The 22,588-nt window shown below is 36.5% G+C and overlaps 3 protein-coding genes across 6 annotated transcripts in view; 1 reads left to right on the top strand and 2 right to left on the bottom strand.

Annotated features, from left to right (window-relative positions):
• LOC144435984 (uncharacterized) overlaps window positions 1-6,694 on the bottom strand; it is an 83,678-nt gene extending 76,984 nt beyond the window's left edge. For all 4 annotated transcript variants that reach the window (XM_078124633.1, XM_078124635.1, XM_078124634.1 and 1 more), the window contains exon 1: window positions 6,619-6,694. In XM_078124633.1, coding sequence (XP_077980759.1) covers window positions 6,619-6,682 — 64 coding nt within the window. In that variant the 5' untranslated portion in view covers window positions 6,683-6,694. The remainder of the gene's footprint in view (window positions 1-6,618) is intronic.
• Window positions 6,695-9,261: 2,567 nt separating this feature from the next.
• On the bottom strand, window positions 9,262-16,052 carry LOC144435194 (uncharacterized). Its single transcript, XM_078123770.1, has 6 exons — window positions 16,011-16,052; window positions 15,131-15,253; window positions 13,996-14,229; window positions 13,095-13,330; window positions 11,748-11,883; window positions 9,262-11,106 (listed from the first exon to the last, which is right to left on the bottom strand). Coding segments are annotated over exons 1-6 (834 nt in total). The 5' UTR covers window positions 16,013-16,052; the 3' UTR covers window positions 9,262-11,003.
• A 957-nt stretch (window positions 16,053-17,009) lies between these two features.
• LOC144434940 (protein-lysine N-methyltransferase EEF2KMT-like) lies at window positions 17,010-22,037 on the top strand. The gene is made up of 8 exons (XM_078123468.1): window positions 17,010-17,099; window positions 17,609-17,671; window positions 18,265-18,345; window positions 18,989-19,093; window positions 19,344-19,477; window positions 19,962-20,515; window positions 21,194-21,346; window positions 21,934-22,037. The coding sequence occupies exons 1-8, from the start codon at window positions 17,010-17,012 to the stop codon at window positions 22,035-22,037; spliced, it is 1,284 nt and encodes a 427-aa protein (XP_077979594.1).
• Window positions 22,038-22,588: the final 551 nt, after the last annotated feature.

The raw sequence follows: 22,588 nt of genomic DNA, 5'->3' as shown, positions 1-22,588 counted from the left end.
ATGTTTACTGCAAAAAGCGAGTTGCTGTAGAGCTTCTGGAAGTTATGCTGTGTAAATGTACAGATGTATCTATGCATTGAACTGACATCCAGCAAGGATTAATAATGTTATGAATGTTAACATCACACAGTGCATAGTCATACAATGAATCACATACTTTATATGTTATGTAAGCCAAGCTATTCAACACAGGTACAGCCATACCGAGAGAGAGTCTATTACTGTCAGCCATCGACAAAACCATAGTACAAATAGCCAAGTATTTGCTAATTTAAATTCATAACAAGTTTGTTAACTTCACATAGCCCATCAATTTGTTTGAAAGCAATAACCGATCACTGGAAATATTATATTAATGTATTCTTTTAATTACATGTGTTTCATACTAGCAATACTCGGGTATCAGTTAGAGTCAAAATGTCAGACATTTTAAGTTTAAATGAAACAGTTGATACATTGTAACACATTGCAATCTTGACTGGTGATTGTCCCCAATAAGTCATTTGGGATATACTATCCTCGTTCGACTACAAAAGTTGTCAGAATTTGTGATAATGTATCATCACTATGCACTACTTTTTACAAAGTTGTATAATCTAGAAACAATGCAGGTGACGTTACATTTGTATTTCAATATACCATGATCCATTTGTCAGCTGTCAAATACAAACAGCATGCTTTTACAAAAATTTGCAAGATGTTTTATATTTCTATTGTACTTGTAGGACTTTTTAAAGTACAATGTAAACAAAAAAAAACAGAGTTTCCCAGGTATTATGTCAGGGCTCAACTTAAAAAATGAGATAGATAGATAAGATAGATGGTTTGGTGTGGGGGGGGGGAGGGGGTACTCCCACCTATTGGGTATACGTATATGTGCCGCCCTTTGGGGTAGGGTTTTTCGATCTTTGGTCTAACATTGGTACTATATTTTGAGAGCTAATGAGTCTAAAATAGGGTCCACATTGCACAATTTTTCTATTTTGTTTGGTCTAAAATGGGGTCCTGGAAGGTGACGAGTTCAGGATTTTCCCCTGCTAATTCACTGGTTGAGATAGCATGCACACCCGCTGAAACGCTTGGTCCTAGATATCGGCCCATAATGCATTGTTATGTTAACTGTGCATGCGCAAAATTGCATCCATCGTTCAACCATGCGTTCAACATTGGTCTAAAATAGGGTCTTCAAAAAAGTTGAACGGTCTAAAACGGGGTATTGGTTTTGGGTCAAAATTGATCTAAAGTGGGGTTGACAGCATTGGCCACACACCCCTACCAGACCTGGCCAGTGATTTGGTGGTCTGAGACCACAATGGGTTTGGTGGTCTGAGATGGAAATCAACGCAAGTTTTATCCAGTCTGACAGTAGTGGTCTAGTCTACAACTTGTACAGTTACTGACATCCAATCTGACAGTAGTGGTACAGTCTATAACTTGTACAGTTACTGACATCCAATCTGACAGTAGTGGTCTAGTCTACAACTTGTACAGTTACTGACATCCAATCTGACAGTACTGGTGTAGGCTATAACTTGTACAGTTACTGACATCAAGTCTGACAGTAGTGGTACATTGTACAGCCTACAACTTGTACAGTTACTGACATCCAATCTGACAGTAGTGGTACAGTCTACAACTTGTACAGTTACTGACATCCAATCTGACAGTAGTGGTGTAGGCTATAACTTGTACAGTTACTGACATCCAGTATGACAGTAGTGGTGTAGGCTACAACTTGTACAGTTACTGATATCCAATCTGACAGTAGTGGTCTAGTCTACAACTTGTACAGTTACTGACGTCTAGTCTGACAGTAGTGGTACAGTCTACAACTTGTACAGTTACTGACATCCAGTCTGACAGTAGTGCAGTACAGTCTACAACTTGTACAGTTACTGACATCCAATCTGACAGTACTGGTGTAGGCTGTAACTTAATTTGTACAGTTACTGGTATCCAATCTGACAGAAGTGGTACAGTCTACAACTTGTACAGTTACTGACATCCAGTCAGACAGTAGTGGTCTAGTCTACAACTTGTACAGTTACTGACATCCAGTCAGACAGTAGTGGTCTAGTCTACAACTTGTACAGTTATTGACATCTAATCTGATAATAATGAGTAACTGTACAGTAACTTGTAAAAGTTGTATAATACCACTTTGAAGCCTCACTTCAAAACACATAACCCTACAATATTATGTGTATTATGGGAAATCTTATAACATCAGTAATGATTACCTGGTCATGGTAACTACTGTCCTGTACTTGTACTACTGTACTTCTTAGGATGTAAACTATTTTTTGCAGTGTGTGTGTCAGCTGTCAAACAAAGTTTGGGAAGGTGCTAATATGTTCATTTGTTGAATACAAAGCTTTTGGCCATGTGCAAGTTGTTGTGGTAACAGGAGGTGTGAAGATGACAGTCATTCTCAAACAACCAATAATGCAGCTGACTTCCACTGTCTTTCATATAGCCAGGACTGACAATAAGGGGGAGAGGGGGCAGCAAACTTGAAAGGGATGGGAAAAAATAAAGGGGGTGGTTACATCTCTCCAAAAGTCTCAGTGGAGAACTCTGTGGTACATATGCAAGGTACCATGATTCTGTGATAATGCAAAATATGCAGTTTTTACCAGCTTTCTTCTGTTAATATTACAATACTGGTACTCCCAAACCTAAGTCAAATATATACTGTTTTGAAAATTTATTCAGACTTTTAGCAAACAATCATGAATTTATTGCTATTATAAAAGTGGACTGTCATAACAGCTTAGATTGGAACCTCTTCACTCACATATGTTATACATGTAGACTCTCTCACCATCACTAAAAACGCTGTTTTGTATGTAACGATATCTATGTTGAAGCATACAGTAATTGTACTATCCTTATACTGTGGGCCATCATTAACTACATAGGGCTAATAATTTGCTGACGTATTACTGCAGGGCAGCGCAATAACACGGAGCATCACAGTAATAGGTCAACAAATTATTAGCCCAATGAAGTCGATGAGGGCCCACAGTACAAAGATAGTACAATTATGCTCTAGATATCGGTACATACAAAACAGTCATTTTAGCAATGCTCAGGCGGACTGGTGAGAGAGTCTAGTTACATGTGCTGTGTGACAAAGATATGAAAAATATAGGTAAACATTGACATTTGTTGCAATTATATCAGGCGACATTACATTTGCATTATACATATACACAATGTATATATACATATAACATATTGGTTTGCATGTTGGACACCCTTTCATATATGGTCAATAAGAGAATGATTGTCAGTTTCCTGGCTGCGTACTAAGCTTATTTCATTGCATGTAGTGTTGATAGAATTGGTGCACTATGACAAGACTATTAGTAAGGAGGAAAAGAATGTGAAGTACACATATGTATATCAATTTATTGAAAAAAAATATACAAATGGAAACAGGATGGGCTTAACAAAATGCAACTCAAAAGAGTTTCCAAAAATTCTAACTAGATTTTGCCCTGTTAACAGAGCATCAATCCGGTTAGCATGATGAAAATATAGTTATATTAAAGCAGTCTGTGACCAAATCCATTTTATATTTGTTTCAGGAATGCATATCATCACATTACAGGAATGTATATCACCATTGATTGCCTTGTGAATTGAAAGAATCTAGTCTTAGACTAGTAGAATCATATAACACTCTTATACCATGCACAAGCCAAGTTGAACAACAAATATGGAATATATACTCTTGTCTTTCTACATCACAACAACTCACGTCTATGTCATGACAACGCATGTCTATGTCACTGGTTCTGTTGTGTTCAAAGTATGAGTCAAAACGTTCAAAATTGTCATTACTTTCCCTGATTTTTCTTTAATATTACTGGCGCTGGTATAATTATGTTATTCTCCAATATTTTTCTTCATTCAGCCAGAAAATACCTGTGACCTAAGGGTTGTCACTACAAGTTGCTAGACTCATAGTAACAAAGACTCCTTAGTCCCTCATATTTTCCTTGGCTGAATGAAGAAAAATATTAGGGAATAACATCTAAATACCAGATTCTTGAACATACATCTACTGTACAGTTGAATTTCTTACTCAAAATTCAGTGGAAACCTGTATTCTAGTTGATACATTTGTTGTTGTCTGATTCAGGAGTTTAAAATTTAATATCACTGCATTACTAATAAACATTTTTATTTTACATGTTTAAGAAAATGTTATAGTATGTTCAACATTTCTATGTTATCTTTTAATTTTTAAATGAACAGTGATAGTTCAGAGAATATTTTACAGGATGCTCAGTAATTCTAATAAACTTTTAATTTCAGATGTATACAATAGTCAAGAAATATCTTACAATGTGCTCTGTGCTTCTCTTGGAAAGTTTTAATTTCAGATAAACAACGATACTAATAGTCCTGACTCCAGAGAATATTTTACAGTATGCTCAGTGCCTTTTTGAAAAGGTCCAATCCTTTTTCTCCCAACTTGTGCTTAGTTGTATACAAACAAATACCCTCTGGGGAAAAAGAGTATTAATTTCAGATGAAGTTCTGACAGTCAAGAAAATATCTTAATAATAGTGTGCTCAGTGCTTCTTTTGGAAAGTGTTCATTTCATAATGATGAACAGCAACACCCAAGAGACTATTTCACAGCATACTGCCATTACTGGGTGTTTCCTTCGTAAGTTTTAATTTCAGATAAGAAGTATTCTATCATGGGAGCAGTATACATTTTGAATGATTACAGCTGTTGAAAGTGATAGTGTAGCATTGTGCAGTTTCAAGGGAAAAAGTGTCTGAATTTCTGAACAGATACACATATTATATATGTATTTATGTCATCATGACTTCATGGGTATTCTCAATCTACCAGTTACCTAATGGACTATCAGTCACCCTTCTGCTGAAAATCACAATAGTTTTGCTGTGTACAGTTAGCAAATAAAGATTTTATCTAAGCTGTGATACAACTGATAACACAGATAAAACTAGTAGAATCAGGTTGGCTCTACTTTGCTTCCTTATATAAAACTTACATTTGACATCAACATCATCATGGGTGTATATTTTCTTGGGGGGATTTATATCACTGTATCTGCTTCATGATACATTTGTGACATAATTTCATATTTTGTTAGTTGGCAGGTATATGAAATCTTATTGAGTGGAGGGACCCTAAGAGTACTTCAGCTGTTTTTTGAGGGTCTTAAATTTGGACATATAGTTAAGCATATGGGAATTACATGAGATTTGATCAGCTTTTAAGTATTTTATGCAAGGGTCCTCAATCATTATCATGAAAATTGATAATTAGACTTCTTAAATATATGTTATTGTATATGGACAAAATCTATGATGTGGTGGTAGTACACAGCACATGATGATACACATGCATATCATACATATGGTGGTAAACTCCACCAGTTCAATTAGAAATAACACAGTACACCACAGTCCCTTTGTAAATTGTAATTATAGACAGACTGTGACTTTTATACCAAGTACAATGAATGTTCTGCAAACAGACTTGATGATAACATGAGTAGTGTACTCCAAATATGATATGAAATCAATATTAGCCCATTATCAAAACAGAAAAGCAAAGTGTTGTTATCAGTTTCAGAACAATCTATAATTCTGTGTCACTGTAATGTTTAAAATGTAAAACAGACATACAACTATGCAGCAGGTGATGTAATCATGCCTGTCCACACAGTTTGGTTTTACCTGTAACAATAGTAAGAATCTGCAATGTTGTTAAAATAGAAGACAACACTGACATAGTCAACAGTCCTCCCTTATAGATGCTCTCTGTCTGGTTGCATTATGTGCCACTCCCTGTCTATATACCCTCTCTTTTCTGTGGTGTCAATATTATGTATATACTGTTTATGCAATTCAAACTTTCTCATGAACCCATACAACTCAACTGGTAGAGGAAAGTTGGAATGCCCATTTCCATGATCCTAGTCATCTTTGCACTAACTGAAGAGATAGCAATTTATACAATGCCACATCCTTCACTTGTTGTGACTTCTGACATTACCGCACCTTGGGTCAAGAACCATTTCTGTGAATCTGCCATGTGTGTGTATGTATGTTCTATGTGTATTGTTACAGCATACGTACGATTCTCTCTGACACGTAATTACTGTGCAGTGTGCACTACGTTGAATAATTTAAATACAGGGTCTGTTTTTTCTCAGTAAGCATACACGTAGTTGCCACTACTCTAAATATGGACAGTTACTTTCTTCTCATAGAGATTCAAGTATATTTGACGGGGCAACGTGTAAGAAGGAGAGAAGCAGTTGTATTCACATCAGCAGCTGCGACAAGTGCCTCTCTGACGAGTAATTTGCGGTTTTGCCGACAATGGGGTGAAAACAATAAAGTGTTGCGGTATGCACATGCCTTCAGTTGATTATCTGTCAACGCCGTCGGTTAGGTATTGAAGGAAGTAATCTACTGCGACGTAATCATAAGGTGTTACATCGAAATATGATCGCAAATAACATAAAAAACACGGGTATTTTGGTTGTGTCGAACATTGTTGACACTGCGGCAACTTCGTGCATAATATACGTACTGCGTAAGAAGATAGCGTTTTACTTACTGTGTGAAGCATTTATTTCTAAACAAAGTACTTCATAGCTGCTTTCTTTCTCTTGAGACATCATAGAGACGAATGTCACGGTAGATTCATTTGAACTCTTGACGATATCCTTACCGCAGTGTCGAGAATCTGGCAAAATTCTTCTCTTTGGACCAATTGATAATCCAAGATGGCGGCAGAGTACCCCTTCCCGCAGAGATCGGGTATTTCCCAGCATACCCTGTATATTATGGATTCAGAGTAATTTATGTCCTATCAGGGAATGGGGTAATTTGTCGCAGACTGCTAATATATTTTTCGTGAAATAGCCGACCAAATCAAATATATATTTGTTACTTTGAAGAAACCGGAAAACCATTAACTGCATTGTATATATTGAATTCATATTTGAATGTGTCATTTAATTTCCTTTTTTTTTTAAATAAAGGCTTGATAAATATTGCCAAAATAGTGAAAGTGACGTACTTTTCATCATTACAACTACTCACTGATAATGTCTTGCTTATTTGTCCGCGAACGTCCATAAAAGGATATTTCATGGTGAATGGAGGAAAAACAAAGAACCAAAGTAATGAATTATCTGTTCAGTACATTGTACTGCGAAAATTTTCAGAATACTAACTTAGCAAATAATATGAAGTACATGTACGAGGGAAAAAACTGTTTATTAAGGCCGCCAGTATATCATCAAAACAAACATTTTCAAATAGTAAGCTTACCAATTGTCAAAACGTTAACGGTTTATTAATTCCTCTCCTGTTGTGTTTGTTTGCATTTGTTTCGATTGGGTGTTTGTTGTTGTTTTGCTTGCTTGCTGTTTGTTCAATAGATCTACCTCGTCATTTCATTTAGGCCTAGTACTAAGTGTTTCTCACAGAAGAATTAAAAAAAAAAAGTGTTTTCAACAAATCCGACTTCATAATACTTCAACACATCATTCTTCACAAAGGCCTATATGTGCATAATATGTATGCAGTGTATCAATCAACTTCTCTCAAACAAAAGCCAATTCTCAATGACATCACTGTAGCAGTTTACATGTAAAACTTCAGTAATGCACAAAGAAAGGCCGGAAACTGTCATATAGGCCCACGCCTCATCAATTCAGTGATATAAAATTGGTTTAGATATTTAGTTTGAGGAAGAGCTTTAGAGTTTGATTTTTGCGACTTGTGATTGCTCCGATCCGTGGTATAACTTGAAATTTACAGTATTTAGGAGAAAAACCCACCAAACTACGTGAAACTGTTATAAGCCCACAGAAATAGATGTTTCAACCAGATAATCAACCATATCTTCACTCACTCACTCACTCACTCACTCACTCACTCACTCACTCACTCACTCACTCACTCATCGATCACTCACTCACTCACTCACTCACTCACTCACTCACTCACTCACTCACTCACTCACTCACTCACTCACTCACTCACTCACTCACTCACTCAAACTAACAATCAAGCAATCAATCAATCAGTAAAATCAATCACGTAAGCAAAGAAAGAAATATTCGATCGATCGTGAACCAATTCGATTCCTGATAAATCTTGCCATTTGACAACATCGGTACAATAATAAATGACTCGATGGATCATCATTTTTTTTAAATCGACTCCGGAAAAAATACTGTCACCGATGAAACCCGTAATTCTTGCTGTTCATTCACTGTCTCTCAACAAACATCTGCATGAACATTTTCGTTGGTTCTGCTATTGAAACGACTGTAATTGTCAATCTGTTTCAGAATTTCACCTGAAAAGTAACTTTTTGTAGAGTGTAAGTTGACTCCTAAAAATCATGGGAATCGTGACAAGGACCAAGACCACACACAGTTTACCCTTTAAAGTATTGCACATGCGTATTAGAGTCCAGGTCGCACGCGCCACACAATAATACGACTGTATTATGATTTGACCTTAAAGGTTGGTGTCAGACGATTTACAAGATAATGTCGGATTTCCGGATACATTTCTTTCGTGTAAATCCCAGAGTCGCGTGTGGGCTGTGGTAATGCTATTCAGCTACCTTGTAACCAAACTTTCGTATTTTTAATTGATCGTCCGTACCACTGTCACTTGCCAGTTAATATTCTCTATTCAAGGATGGTCATAATACAAAACAATGACGTTATTTAGGTATTTACGAATATTCAAAAAATACCGCCAATGGTACCAAGTCGAAAAGGGTCTTTAATTATACAGTAAAACAAAACTATAAAGAGAGATACATATGCACACAATTTGTTCAATAACACAGTGCACTACTTACTAGTACATGGTCAGTGGATGCAATATACTCAACACACAGGGGTCCAATATCGTTGTCCATAGCCAGATCACTACCAGTTCCTTCACCCAGCACTGGAGAGTTTGTATTGTTGCTCATTGTAACACATACAGTAGTATCAGAAATACGAGGCATATTAGCACAGAGTTTAATGTCATACTAATACCACTCCTCCCTTGTAGCGATGTTCATTGTATCACTACATCCTCATCTCTTATTTTCACATACACACTTTACTTGCATTTACATTGAAACCAAGTCACACCATGGTATTAGCTAGTTTACTTCAACCTTATTACACTACATTCAACAATTACAAAGGAAAAATATTTTATAAAAGGTTTTATTTTCAAACCAAGTTTGGACTCTCATCAACATGACAATATATTGAAGCTCCTGGGAAATCATTACATGTACCTGTACAAAAAAAAATTTCTTACAAACTGCAATCCAATCTGACATCAACATCGTCCCTTCCTCTAGTATAGTTACTATATGTGTACGCATTCTCTATGATCTAGTGTCTAAGTAAAAGGGCCTTCTATTTTTTTAAACTTCGCTATCAAACATACAAAGTCACCAAGCTGCTCTGACACTTTAGACTTGTCTATAAAACATTCACAGTGACTTAACTGTTGTTGGAATTATTTTGAAAATGGATGTACTCATTATATCCTGCCACCTAATTCACAGGAGACACGCAAAAAGATAACAGAAATCATTAAAACAATCTCACAAACTGCACAGAAATTGCTTGATAAAAGACATCTCTTTCAATACATTCATTTTAAAATAAACCAAAATTGATATGAAAATTATGATAATTTGGATAAACAGCAAAGATATCAACATGCTTTGGTGAGTTTACATTTCAAGTGTATATTTAATCCTTTTTCTACCAGGGTATAGTTGTTTGTACACAAAAAAAACCCTGTAAGTTGGAAAAAACAGAATTAACAACAATTGACAAATGCTGAGACTTGACTATTGACACGATTCCTGCTCTATATTTGCATCTAACATTATTACTATGTGCTGGACTTCATAAATGTTTTTGATTGATTGATTAATATCAATAAAATTAGATCCTGTATGCCATTCCTCAAATTAATCAAATCTGACCCCATTGAATTATCTCTCAAGAAGTACTGTACAGACCAATGAACACTTGTATCTTATCTTGGTCCTCAATATTGTTAAATTTTGAGCAAAAGAAAATTAAAAGTATTATTAATATTTTGTCCAATACATCCATCTATGTCTCTGATCATGATGTGAATATTGCAGGGGGTTAAAATCACGGCAGTACCCTATGAAAATAAGGGGATTGAAAAGTATCACCAATTTCTCATCAAGTGAAAATAAAGGACAATGTTTTTTCTCTCTGCTGATGTGTACTATAATCTGTAAAACAATCTCTCAAAAAGTATGTGTACATGTTTTCTGATAGCCTACAAATAGACTCAAAGGACTAGATACTACGTTATTTGCTATCCTAAATGACATTTTGACTTTGAATTTCATGTTCTATGACTCTTCTTTTCTCGTCTATGATCATAGCTGTGTTCCACTGGTCTCGAATGGTATTTCTGTATAGAACGTGACAGGCCAAATATATAGTAAGACATATTTACATAGTGTCATCAGGTCACATGATGAATCCACAATTAGGTGTCGTCATGGAAATGGGACCTCACTCTAAGTATGTATGTCATATTCTCAAATTTACGCTAATGTTTTACACACCATGTGTGGCGGGGCGTGGCTTCTAGACCAGTGGAACACAGCTATGATCATAGACGAGAAAAGGACAGCAAAATTCGAAATCAAAATGTCAGTTAGGATAGCAAATAGTGTAGCAACACTAGTTCCTTTGAGTCTACAGGTAGGCTAGTTTTCTTATAAACAAGAAGGGGAAATACAAAAGATCAACGGTATAGTCTCAATACACTATCATCACTTATACATCAATCAGGCTCACAATTCAGAATCAAAATCTACTTGTTTCCTAAAAATTTATGTACTGTTTTTCTACCTACAAAATACTTAAATAAAAACAAAGTTGAAAGAACATATAAAGTATGACAAGGAATGTGCTAACGAGATGAACTAGAACTTGAACGACTGTATCTACGTCTTCTGACCGGTGATCGTGATCTTGATCGTCTACGTGGCGGTGATCGTCTGCGCGGCGGCGACCTACAATACAAAGAAATATGACTTATTCTAATATTTGCATACTCATCATTACATTTCCATAAAACGAAGGTTTTTATGAAGTTTTTGAGCTGGTTCATTAACACTACTGTTACCATGAAGGTAGTCTATCTGTGAGACTGTCGGTCTCTCTTTTGATATCAGGTGACCAAGGTCATATCGCACCAAAGGTGCATATTGAGGGCATTTACACCTGCACTATGCACCAGAGGTACTGTCATCCTTGGTTTTTGTTCGGCAATCTTCTGGCCAAAGATCTGGGTCTTACTACAAGACTACCATGAAGGTTACCATTTCATCATTTGAATGGGTCAAGAAATATTTGCTATTAAGTAATCTGAATGATCAATTTAATACTCCCAAGCCAGAGTATTTCTCCAGTCTTTTTTCTAGGAGCCATGCTTTAGCATTGTAAAAGTGGTGTGGTGGTTTTTTCAATCACGCTGGATTCTGGGTTAAGCAATTGATCAATATTTACACACATTTTAAATCTGGCTTTACGAATCATTAGATAAAACTGACAATAAAAATATGACTGATAATACACTTACTCTTGGGTAAGCAGAGTGATCGGTGAAAAAAGTGCTATGACTTCTATTGTTTAATAAAATTAGATAACTTACCTTCGTCTGTTTTGGTATCTAGGTGGAGATCTCCTCCAAGGTGGCATTCTACGTGGTGGACTACGTCTTGGAGGCATTGGCCTAGGTCTAGGTGCTAGTATCATGGCAGCAGACACTTCCTGACCATCTATTTGACCTGTAACACAGTAACATCACAATGGATTATTATGTAGTAGTTCCATATTCAGCATAAACTCAATTTGTATATTTTAGCTAAACTGAGTGATTGAAACGGCTGCATAATATGCTTCTAGAGCATGCAAACATCATTCTTGGTTGTATTATAATGGAATGATTAGTTCTCAAATTGTGGATATCCTACAGAAAATACTGCTAGCTTCTTAAAACTTTCTGCAGTTATTTTCCTATGGTTTAATACCAAGTATCAAAGGAGGGGCAATCTAGAGAAATTTAGACAGTTTCAATTTTGTATTGACTTTACAGGGAAACCAAACAATACAGCTAGAGGAACTCAAGAGTATTTACCTACATACTATGGTACACTTCATGGAAGTTTTAACACTTAAATGTCTCTTTGAATCACAGATACAATTCATGCTATAAATCATTGTCATTTTATTTACCTACCGACTGCATAAGACATGAAATCTCAGAATACTAAGTTTCAGGCTAAACCATGGTATTAAAAGGGGAAAGACCACCTTGTGAATTCACCATGTTTAATAAAAACTTGCATGTTAAATGAGAGAAAATGTGTTGCTGGTTTCATTCACTCTCATTTCTCAGTACCTTACTTATACATCACTTCCACCTAAGTTTGGACCGATGCCAACTCCATACTGATAAGTGGAAGTTAATGTCATGCATTTTATCTCACTTAGCATCCAAGCTTTTATTAAACAATGTGAATTCACAAGGTTACCTTCCCCTTTACTGTAAGGGAATACTTGTAAACAAAATTAATAAAACACGTTGATGGGACACCAGTGTACAGTCTCCATTTATCATCAACAAACGATTATGAGACCTTCTTTGACAACAGCATAAATATTTAGTATGGAACCCAGGGTTTTCACTAGAAATTAAAACAGCAGGCCAAATGAGATAAACAGGGGGCCAGCTGCGTGCAGCTGGCACGGCCACTTGCAGCCGAGGGGGGAGGGTCCGGGAGGGGGGACCCATACTCTTCTTTGTGCTCTCCCATTCACTAAGAATTAGTAGTGCATTTAGCACTAAGCACGAGACAACTCTAAAACTGGTTTGCGTTCCAAGAACTTGTACATAGATTTAAAGCATATAATTCAAAAGTATCATTGGTAAACACTGCACCTGCTGGAAAAGGTTGATAAATAGATAATACCTCTGTTAAATAGTTGACTATCTTACCTCCATCCATGTGTTTCTTGGCTTTCTCTGCATCATCAGCACTGATAAACTCTACGTACGCAAATCCTCTCGATAAGTGAGTATTGAACCTATCCATGGGCATTTCTACTGTTTTCACCTTGCCATAGACTGAAAAAATTTCTGTTAGATGCTCCTTATTAACATTTCGTGTAAGTCGTCCGATATGTAGCTTTGTTGGTTTGGGAGTTGGACTCCGTTTTCTCTTTCGAGGGGATCTGAAAGATTGGATAATGATTTGAAGTAAATTGTCTTGAAATTAGATGAAAAGATCAGCCATGGCGGGTATGGTCTTACCATCCCCTTTCCACAAAGGAGGTTGATGAGGATGGCCTGGTAATGTACTTTACAGTCTATCTTAAAATGAACAGCACTTACTTTATGCAATGAAGACTTGAGAAAATAGCTCTTACTATAGATATCACCGAAGGTGAATGAATGAATGTCATGCAAAATTCGAGACTAAGGACTGATCAGCTGAGACTGCCCTGGAGTCAGGAGGTGTAGTGGTTTTGCTCAGGGTAGTATTACTAATTTAGTAGTAAGCAGGTAAAATCTGCAGGGATCACCCTGTCACTTTGCTGGGGTCAATACAGAATTATGGTAGCTTGTAAAGGAAACTAAATGTATGTTAATTATATACCCCTTTCAATATCTGTTACTGGGGTGTCACTGATATTTTATATATGGTTAAATTGAAAATTTCAATGCATCCTTGAAGTTTTCTTAACTTAGGAAGCTCTTGGAGGACTCCAAAACCCTATTAATATTGTTCTGCATATGATTATGAGCATAAACATGAATTCTTAACTTTTGTTGACAAGGTCCAATACAGGTAAGAATCAGGATATAGGAAGGGCATACATTATTTCAAAAGTCTTACCTTGACCTTGACCTAGATCTTGCACTTCTTCCACCTCTTTTCCTGCGACTTCGACTGCGGCTGCGTGAACTTGAACTACTGCTGGATCTACTGGATGAAGAACTTCTTGAGCTGGAACCTGAGGAACTGCTTCCAGACCTTGACCTTGATCTGGAACTACTACTGGAACTACTTGATGACCCTGATGAACTTGACCTACTACGCGATGAACTTGATGAAGATCTGCTGCTATCACTACGAAAGAAAGACAAGACAAATGGTTGTCAATGAACTTGACCTACTGTGCGGTGAACTTGAAACAGATCTGACATCACTGCAAAAAAAGACTAGACAGTCGATTGTCAATGAACTTGATCAACTAGTACTACATGTGTGTGGTGCATCAATGCAAAATGACAAAACAATTTTGTATTGCCAAGTAACTGTTCTATGATGATAGTGTTCTCCATGAGGATTTCTTAGCATGGCTTAGCGCACTACTATTAATACTTTGCACCCTACTATCATTGGTCATGCACCCTAAATGTATTTTCACTTCATTCATCTTACTCTCTTCAAACGGCTGTTATTCTTATGTACCTCAGTAATGTAATACATTTTTCTATACCATTATTGCAACAGCGTCTTGAATTTCTCTATGAGGTTCACATTGGAAATAAGTGTTTTTCAAATCTGTGATTTTTTATATCTTGTATTTTAACATGTACTTGTGTAAATTATTACACAATAAATTCAGATCAAATCAGTAGTTATTCTGTTTACCCAACAATTACTAATGTCAATACTGCAGTGGTTTGTACACATCTTGTTCTTTCATTATAGTTTCCCTTGGCTTTGACCAAGAAGGCTACCAGCCATGTTTGATTTGTCATCACATTTTCACACCCTCCTATACTTTTAATCTATGGAGAGAAAACTGGACTGACTTGATCATCAAATCTGACTCCAACCTACACTATTTTGAAATGGAAACATAATTATAAGGTCAAATGATAATATCTCATTTAGTACATATCCTTCATAGCAAAGAGACTTGGCTATCTTGACAGCGCTGTTTAGCTTGAATACTGTGAGCCATACAGCACTGTCATTCTAGATCTAGAAAAGTCTCTTAGCTATATCTTTGACAACTTACCTCCCACTGCTACTACTTGTAGAGGCACGTCTTTTCCTATCTCTTCCTCTTTCTTTGTCCTTTTTATCCCCTCCTTTACTTTTACTGCTCTTGTGATCTACACTGCGGCTCCGACTTCGAACCCTGCATTCAAAAATAGTTTTGATTATTGGCAAGAACAGATAGTTCTCGAATGGGTTTTATGAAACTGTCAATGTCTTCTAAAACATTAAAATCTAAAAGACTTATTCTAATTACATGCAAGTGATGCCTAAGCTGATCATAATGCATACTTTGCAAAGAAACTGGTCTGGCAAAATTCGACTATCCCATGATGATGGCCATGGAAGACTATAACAGACTGTGATGATGTATTGTCATAATACTGTGCTGCAAGAAACTAGTCTATATTATGATCACGAGAAACATTAGTTGTTCGGTTCTGTCCTACAATATGCCGATTTATTCCATGCTAGGGAAACACCATGCAAATAATATTGCAAATTGCATAAAGTTTTTGCAGAATTAATAACGAAGGATAATATTTAGGCAGGTTTTCACGTACAAATTATAGCAACTGTGAAAGTTCATTTTGAGTATCATGAAATACGAACAACACTACTACGCGTACGAAACATGCGTCGGAATGACGATTTATTATACCCAATAAGCGTTGTCTTTACGTTGGCTGACGCTTTGTTGACGTTTGTCGGCCATTCACTCGACTGCACTGTTATCGTGCCGGTACCCAGTCTACTTTGATCGATATCTGTTGAACTATGTATGCAATTATAAAAATATCACAACTAATATATTCTAGGTTTATTTGGCTTCGTCAAAGCCTTATTTGATTCCGAATTCTCCCAAGGATGGACGAAAATATTACTGATTTTGTACTTACATATTTCAGGTATTTCCTAACCAGTCTCTCAATATGGCTGCCCAAACACAGTATATCACCACAGAGGGCGCAAAACATTGGCGTCTGCTTCTATCATCGCAGGAAGGATCACAGGAAGTAACAGAAGTATAAGGGCTTCGACGGGTCCTCCTAGGATCCTGAGTACCAACACGTACAGTACGACACGTTTCGTCCATACGTGCTACATTAGGAGCCAGCTACTGAGCTAGGCTAGGTTTACCAGTTACCTTCAGAGAACCTTCCATCTTTACTGAGTGAGTATATATTGAACATAATTCAGCTATTGATATACTATATCTCGCGGTGAGTGGACTTGCGCGATAACAGAAACAAGTGTTATTTTACCTCTTTCATATTGGCTAAAACACGTCAATATTATCGATATTATTGATATTTTATTGTATTCTGATAGACACGTTTTCATACATATCTCGGGTAACAAGTGCCTGTGGCTATGTTGATACATAGACCCTGGGGTCTATGGTTGATGTAACTTATAAGTCTGTGTTACAGCATGGATGTATTTAGTGAGATACATCCATGGTTACAGCAAGTCACACTCCGTCTATAGTGACGGAAATGTGTTAATAATGGATAGCGCTTTCCCATTCTAGCTCTGTGCTCGAAGCCCTTTACAATTATTGCCCCTGGCACAGATCTATGACCTCAACTCCCAGGAGTATACAATCCATTGCAGCCTTTATGTTTATATTATTCTAAGCACATCGGATTAAAGCATTCACATTGCAACCTCTATCCTACCAGGTCCCCCAATTATACAGCTGAGTTGACGGGCATAATCAGGATTCAAATCTTGCCCAAGGACTCAGAAACAAATGACAGTGGGAAATGCTCAAATCTGCAACCTGCAGATTTCAATCTGGCCACTTGAACCATTCGACCATCTTGACTCCACAACAGTAAGAGCTATCACTATGACAACGATATAAATATGTTTACTATTCTTTTATCATTATTATGGCATTAGAAATGGAAGCTAACAAACTTGAAGAGATGATAGTATCACAGTTTTTCTCGATGGTGCTACTCAGAAACTTTGAATGGAAGGTAAGTGTGTTTTATTGGTAGGACTGCATTGTGGACTGGTGGAGCAGTATCACACATCAGAGTTACACAAAGATAGTGTTTTCACTTAGTGATTTTTTTCAGCACATGTTGATACCTTTTTGAACCATCTTGCATTTGATTTATATTACTGCGTGATCATTGCTGGTGGTAGCTAGTGGTCGACATCCACTCGATTGCAACCCACATGATAAGTTGCATCTCATATTTTTTTTCCTGGTTTATGAATTCAATTTTATTCATAACAGTAATTCATTTTAATCATATTCATAATATAATAGAGGGCACAGTGTTTCCTATTCATTTATCCATGTTTTGATCGGGACCCAGGTATAATAACTTGCCATCTTTAATAGATACATTATATGTACTAACCATCCTTGACTGCTGCTGTAACTCATTGTCAACATTAACTTACATTATCAAACCAGTTCCCAGTGGTGTAGCCTCAATAAGAGATAAGAAAACTTATCACATTGTGATCTTTATAGAACCAAGAAACTGATGAAGAATGGAGTCCAGGAATGGACGATCAACAGAGAATCATTGCCATGGTAATTAAACATGTTTGATTGAATTCAGTAGCTCAGTGTAATATATAAAAAATGCTCGCCCAATCTATTTTATTTAGTGAAGACTGTCCTAAATATTTCAATGCTTCTTTGACAAATGATGTAAGATGTTTTTCAGGATCATAAAATTATTTAGAAAATAAACAAATAAATGTACAGTCAGTATGATGATATTAAATTGTCAATTTTGACACAACAAAGGTGTGTGTGTCTGAAAGTATGGAAATACTTAGGTTTATGCTAAGGTTCGGGAACGCTGTTAACAGTGGATGCAATCTGTTTGAAGGTGGACAGATTTCAGGTTTTGTCAAACTGTTCACAGTGATGTGCAACAACGAATAATCAGTGTTGTGGCAATAGCGCCATCTAGTGGCAGAATAAGTAAACATACAGAGCCTTTTGTTTGGAACAGACACAACTCGCAGGTAATGTAATTAGTCACACCATCAGAATTGAACTAAAATGTACAAATGCTTTCAAGAGTAATGACAGTGGAAACTGAATCAGCTAGGTTCTGATCAGATCTACCAGTAAATGTGTCATATTTTTGACCTTTAACCCCTCTGTTATTTCAGACTACCAACAGTGAGCTATGTAAACAATGTCCACCATCCAGGATGTACCAAAAGAAGTTTCTTAAAACATTGATGCAGAAAGTATGTAGTGTACATATATGTATAATGTAGTAATGACAATGTATGAGAAGAAAGCTGATTTGATTAGACATACTTTTGTTGTGATGACATCAGACATAGTACATGCATGTGAGAGCAGAGAGGTTGAAAGAAAGGAAGAGAAAAATATCAATGAAATATCAATGTTTCATAAACATGTACAACTAAATATATAAAACTAAATATATAGAAAGAAAGAAGTGTTATCCACCTGAAAATAATTATATGGCTGTGAGCCACCACCAGGGTGTGCCCTCTGTGGTTGAAAATTGGAAACCCCCCTAATGGGTGGGATTTTAATACCCCCCTAATGGGTGGGATTTTAATACTATGATGCTGGAGTAGACTTTCTGTTTGACAGTTATGAGAACATCATTGAGATAATCAGTGTAGACCACAGAGAGAAACAGAGAAACAGAGAGAGACACAGACAGACAGACAGACAGACAGACAGACAGACAGACAGACAGACAGACAGACAGACAGAGACCAAATGTACACAGTGTGCATGTGTATATATGTGTGAGAGGGTTTCTTGTATGTCCAGTGACATCTCTGATGGATTTCGCTCTAAAAATAAAATTGTTTGAAATGTTTAAATGTCATAACTTAATGTTTTCTATAGTGTGAAGACAGTGGTGTCGATGTTTGTGAAGAAATCTTTGAAAAATATGCAGAACTAATTAGCACCAGTGAAGAAGAGGATAAATGCTATAAAACCTACTTCCTTGTAAGTTATCAAGATAGTTAATGGTCAAGTACTTGGCCTCTAGTGTAATTACACCAAAAAAGGTGTCATCCTTTAGAGGGTTAAAGTATTGATTTGTAGATAGAATTTGTTTCAATCAGTTGATCAAATAGATGGTGAAAACAATACAGTTATTCATGAGAGGCTGAAAAGCAAAGATTGGTAACTTGCCCAGTGTATGTAATCTCACAACACAGCTATAGATAAGTTTTCATTCCCTCTCAATCCCTAGCCAAATGGTAAGACTGTAAGTATGGAGGAGACTGTACAATTGATATCACATGGAACTACAGGGTTACATACATGGCCAGCATCATTATACATGGCAGAATGGATTGTTGATAATACACATATCTTCCACAACAAGTGAGTATAAAATGTTTATACAAATAGTAATATGACGGTTAACCCCATGACATGTGAGTGCAAATGTGGCAGACCTGGGATATATATGCACACAGCACTTTCAAGAGAATAGCAAATGACAGTGCAGTGGAAAAAACTGCAAGCACAAGTGTAAATACATGTTAGGACCCAAACTAGAACTCACTCACGTGACATGGCATGAGGTTCTGTTCTTATTACATATGTTTATCCGAAACAGTAAATTTCCGTTAAAATGATACTGTGTTGTGACCATGCGCTTTTGTACAAGGAATGATTGCATACTTACTCGCATAATACTTTGCATACAGGTATGTTTTCAGTATTACACTTCAGTGCAAATACTACTGTTATGTGTGCACACCAGTGCATGTTATCAATGGTGCATATAGAATATGTACATATTATGGTGTGTTTATTCTAGATACCTTCTCAATAGTAACAGAGGAATTTTCCTTATTTTCAGAAAGGTTCTAGAGCTTGGTAGTGGTTGTGGAATGTTGGGTATAACACTTTACAAATCTTGTCAAATAAAGAATATAGACTTGTCAGACTTCCATGGACATGTTTTGAAATCATTGGTAGACAATGTTAAAATAAATACACAGACTAACAATGAAGGAGGTGCCTCTAGTCTTGTATGTGAGACAGCTGAATCTGGCAGTGAATCAGACTGCTGTACTCTGACTGAAGACTCTGTCTGTACAACCAATATGACTACCACACATGACTTAGTAGAACAGACCACTATGCCAGAGGGAAGTACAGGAGAGACAGAACACAATGACACAAGGCAAACAGACAGTAAAGACAACAAAAAAGACCAAACTGTCAGTGATTTGTGTGATAAAGACAGTGTGAACACAAGTCTGTCTATTCACCTACATGGTGACAATTGTGGAAATGGTGACATTGGTTACATTTACAGGTCTGACTGTGTGTGTGTCAGATGTTTAGATTGGGTTAATGTTACAACAGAAGAATTGAACTCTATACAGCCGGATATTGTTATTGCAGCAGGTAAACATTGACTTTAGACTTTAATGTAATGTAATGTAATGTAATGTAATGTAATGTAATGCAATGTAATGTAATGTAATGTAATGCAATGTAATGTAATGTAATGCAATGCAATGTAATGTAATGTAATGCAATGTAATACAATGTAATGTAATGTAATGCAATGTAATATAATGTAGTGTAAAGTAATGTAATGTAATGTAATGTAATGTAATGTAATGTAATGTAATGTAATACAATGTAATGTAATGTAGTGTAATGTAATGTAATGTAATGTAATGTAATGTAATGTAATGAAAAGTACTGTAATGTACTGAATCCATTGGGTAGCAATATGAAGGAAAGACATCTACATATTTACATGGAAAAATGTTACTTAGTAGTGAAATCATTATTGCAAACCATAGACTGTTCACCAATTTTTTTATAATCTATGCAGATGAACAAGTTTTATGTACAGAAGAGAAAAGTATCACATGAGCTATACATTCTTCACACACAGACACTCACATACATATACACATGATACAAAGTCACACATGCATCAATACTTATGTATAGTAGTGCTAAACATATGACAAACGCACACGCTAAAAATGCACATCTTACAAAGCCATGACAGTTGTTGTCTTTAAGTACAAGGAGGTTCCTAATTAATTGAATTTTAATTTTCATCAGATGTGGTGTTTGATCCTAGTATAATGGCACACTTAGTAAGGGTTTTAGATGATCTACTATCTCAGCACAATGACCCTGAATATCCAACCATAGCGTACATAGCATCAACTGTCAGATCACATGACACATTCACACTCTTTCTGGATGAACTAGGTAAGAAAAACCATTATTGATATGCATGTGTGAGTGTGTGTGTGTGTGTGTGTGTGTGTGTATGGGGGGCTCTGAGGGGCATCATTGGTATTGGGAGTAAACATCACTGATATGGTTATGTGGGGAAGCTTGCATTATGGATATTAGGAGGAATTTAGCCGTAGGTTGAGTCAAACTACTAGCAGCCTGCCAAGATAGTACTAAAATGTAAGTAATTTTATCACAAACATTATATCACATCCCTATGTATTGCTAGAATCTCAAGCTCTACCCATTCAATAATTATCCATATCATGCCCCAGCAGTTTGTAGATTGCTGTATGTGTCTCAGTTCGTGATACAGCTTTGGCTTCTACTATGATAATTTTAATCAAAATATGACTTTCCAGGATTGTCAGAAAATGTGTAAATTCAAATGTATTTTTAAATAGGCGTTTCATGGTATGATAAAACATTTATTTTGCCTTAGTTGAATGGCTTACAGATCCTTCCAAATTTAGGCCCTTCCACTGTAGAATGTAAGTCTACAAAACCCATTGATCCAGGCTATCGTATAAAGCTTAATATTTGATATGTACCTCTTACAGCTGGCAGCGACATAACTGTTGAAGATATGGAAGGACCAAAACAACAAATATTCCACTACGATACCAGTTGTCCTATCAAATTGTTGAAGTTGTCTAAGCAATGAACAAATATTGACATCAGACTTTGTGCCTGAGATTATTTAGATGTTATGAGGCAGAAGACAGGAGAAGACTTAATAATATCGTATTTGATTTCAAATGATGACAAACGTTATTAAGATATTAATCTAAGCTGGTCAAGCAATACCTTGAAGAATATTACTGCATGTTGGAATTGACCTGTTATGTTGTGTATAAGGTGTTATCATAGGGAAAATGGTGAAATACTATGACTTTTCAAAGTCCCCAGAAATGAGATGTCTGGCTCATGACCCCCTCCCCAACCCCCTTCTAATAACTCAACCTGCCTCACATCCCCATCCACACTCCCCTCCAACAGCCCCATCTACACCCCCTTCCAATAACTCACAATCCTCTCCGACAGCCTGATTCACACCCCCTTCCAATAACTCACAATCCTCTCCAACAGCCCGATTCACACCCCCTTCCAATAACTCACAATCCTCTCCGACAGCCCGATTCACACCCCCTTCCAATAACTCACAATCCTCTCCGACAGCCCCATTCACATCCCCCTTCCAATAACTCACATTCC

The sequence above is a fragment of the Glandiceps talaboti genome, chromosome 5 (genome assembly GCF_964340395.1).
Source record: "Glandiceps talaboti chromosome 5, keGlaTala1.1, whole genome shotgun sequence".
Lineage (NCBI taxonomy): Eukaryota > Metazoa > Hemichordata > Enteropneusta > Spengelidae > Glandiceps > Glandiceps talaboti.
The sequence above is the reverse complement of the archived record's forward strand: the minus strand, read 5'-3'. Positions and strand labels throughout refer to the sequence as shown.

Bases quoted from the DNA above. Each gene is read 5' to 3' on its own strand.
- LOC144435194 (XM_078123770.1), bottom strand. The intron at 13,331-13,995 runs GTAAGACTTTTG...CCAATCTTTCAG, and splicing joins AGATCTAGGTCAAGGTCAAG to ATCCCCTCGAAAGAGAAAAC. The intron at 11,107-11,747 runs GTAAGTTATCTA...TTTGTATTGTAG, and splicing joins AGATACCAAAACAGACGAAG to GTCGCCGCCGCGCAGACGAT.
- LOC144434940 (XM_078123468.1), top strand. From the start codon at position 17,010: ATGGCATTAGAAATGGAAGCTAACAAACTTGAAGAGATGATAGTATCA. The intron at 20,516-21,193 runs GTAAACATTGAC...AATTTTCATCAG, and splicing joins GGATATTGTTATTGCAGCAG to ATGTGGTGTTTGATCCTAGT. The intron at 21,347-21,933 runs GTAAGAAAAACC...TACCTCTTACAG, and splicing joins ACTCTTTCTGGATGAACTAG to CTGGCAGCGACATAACTGTT.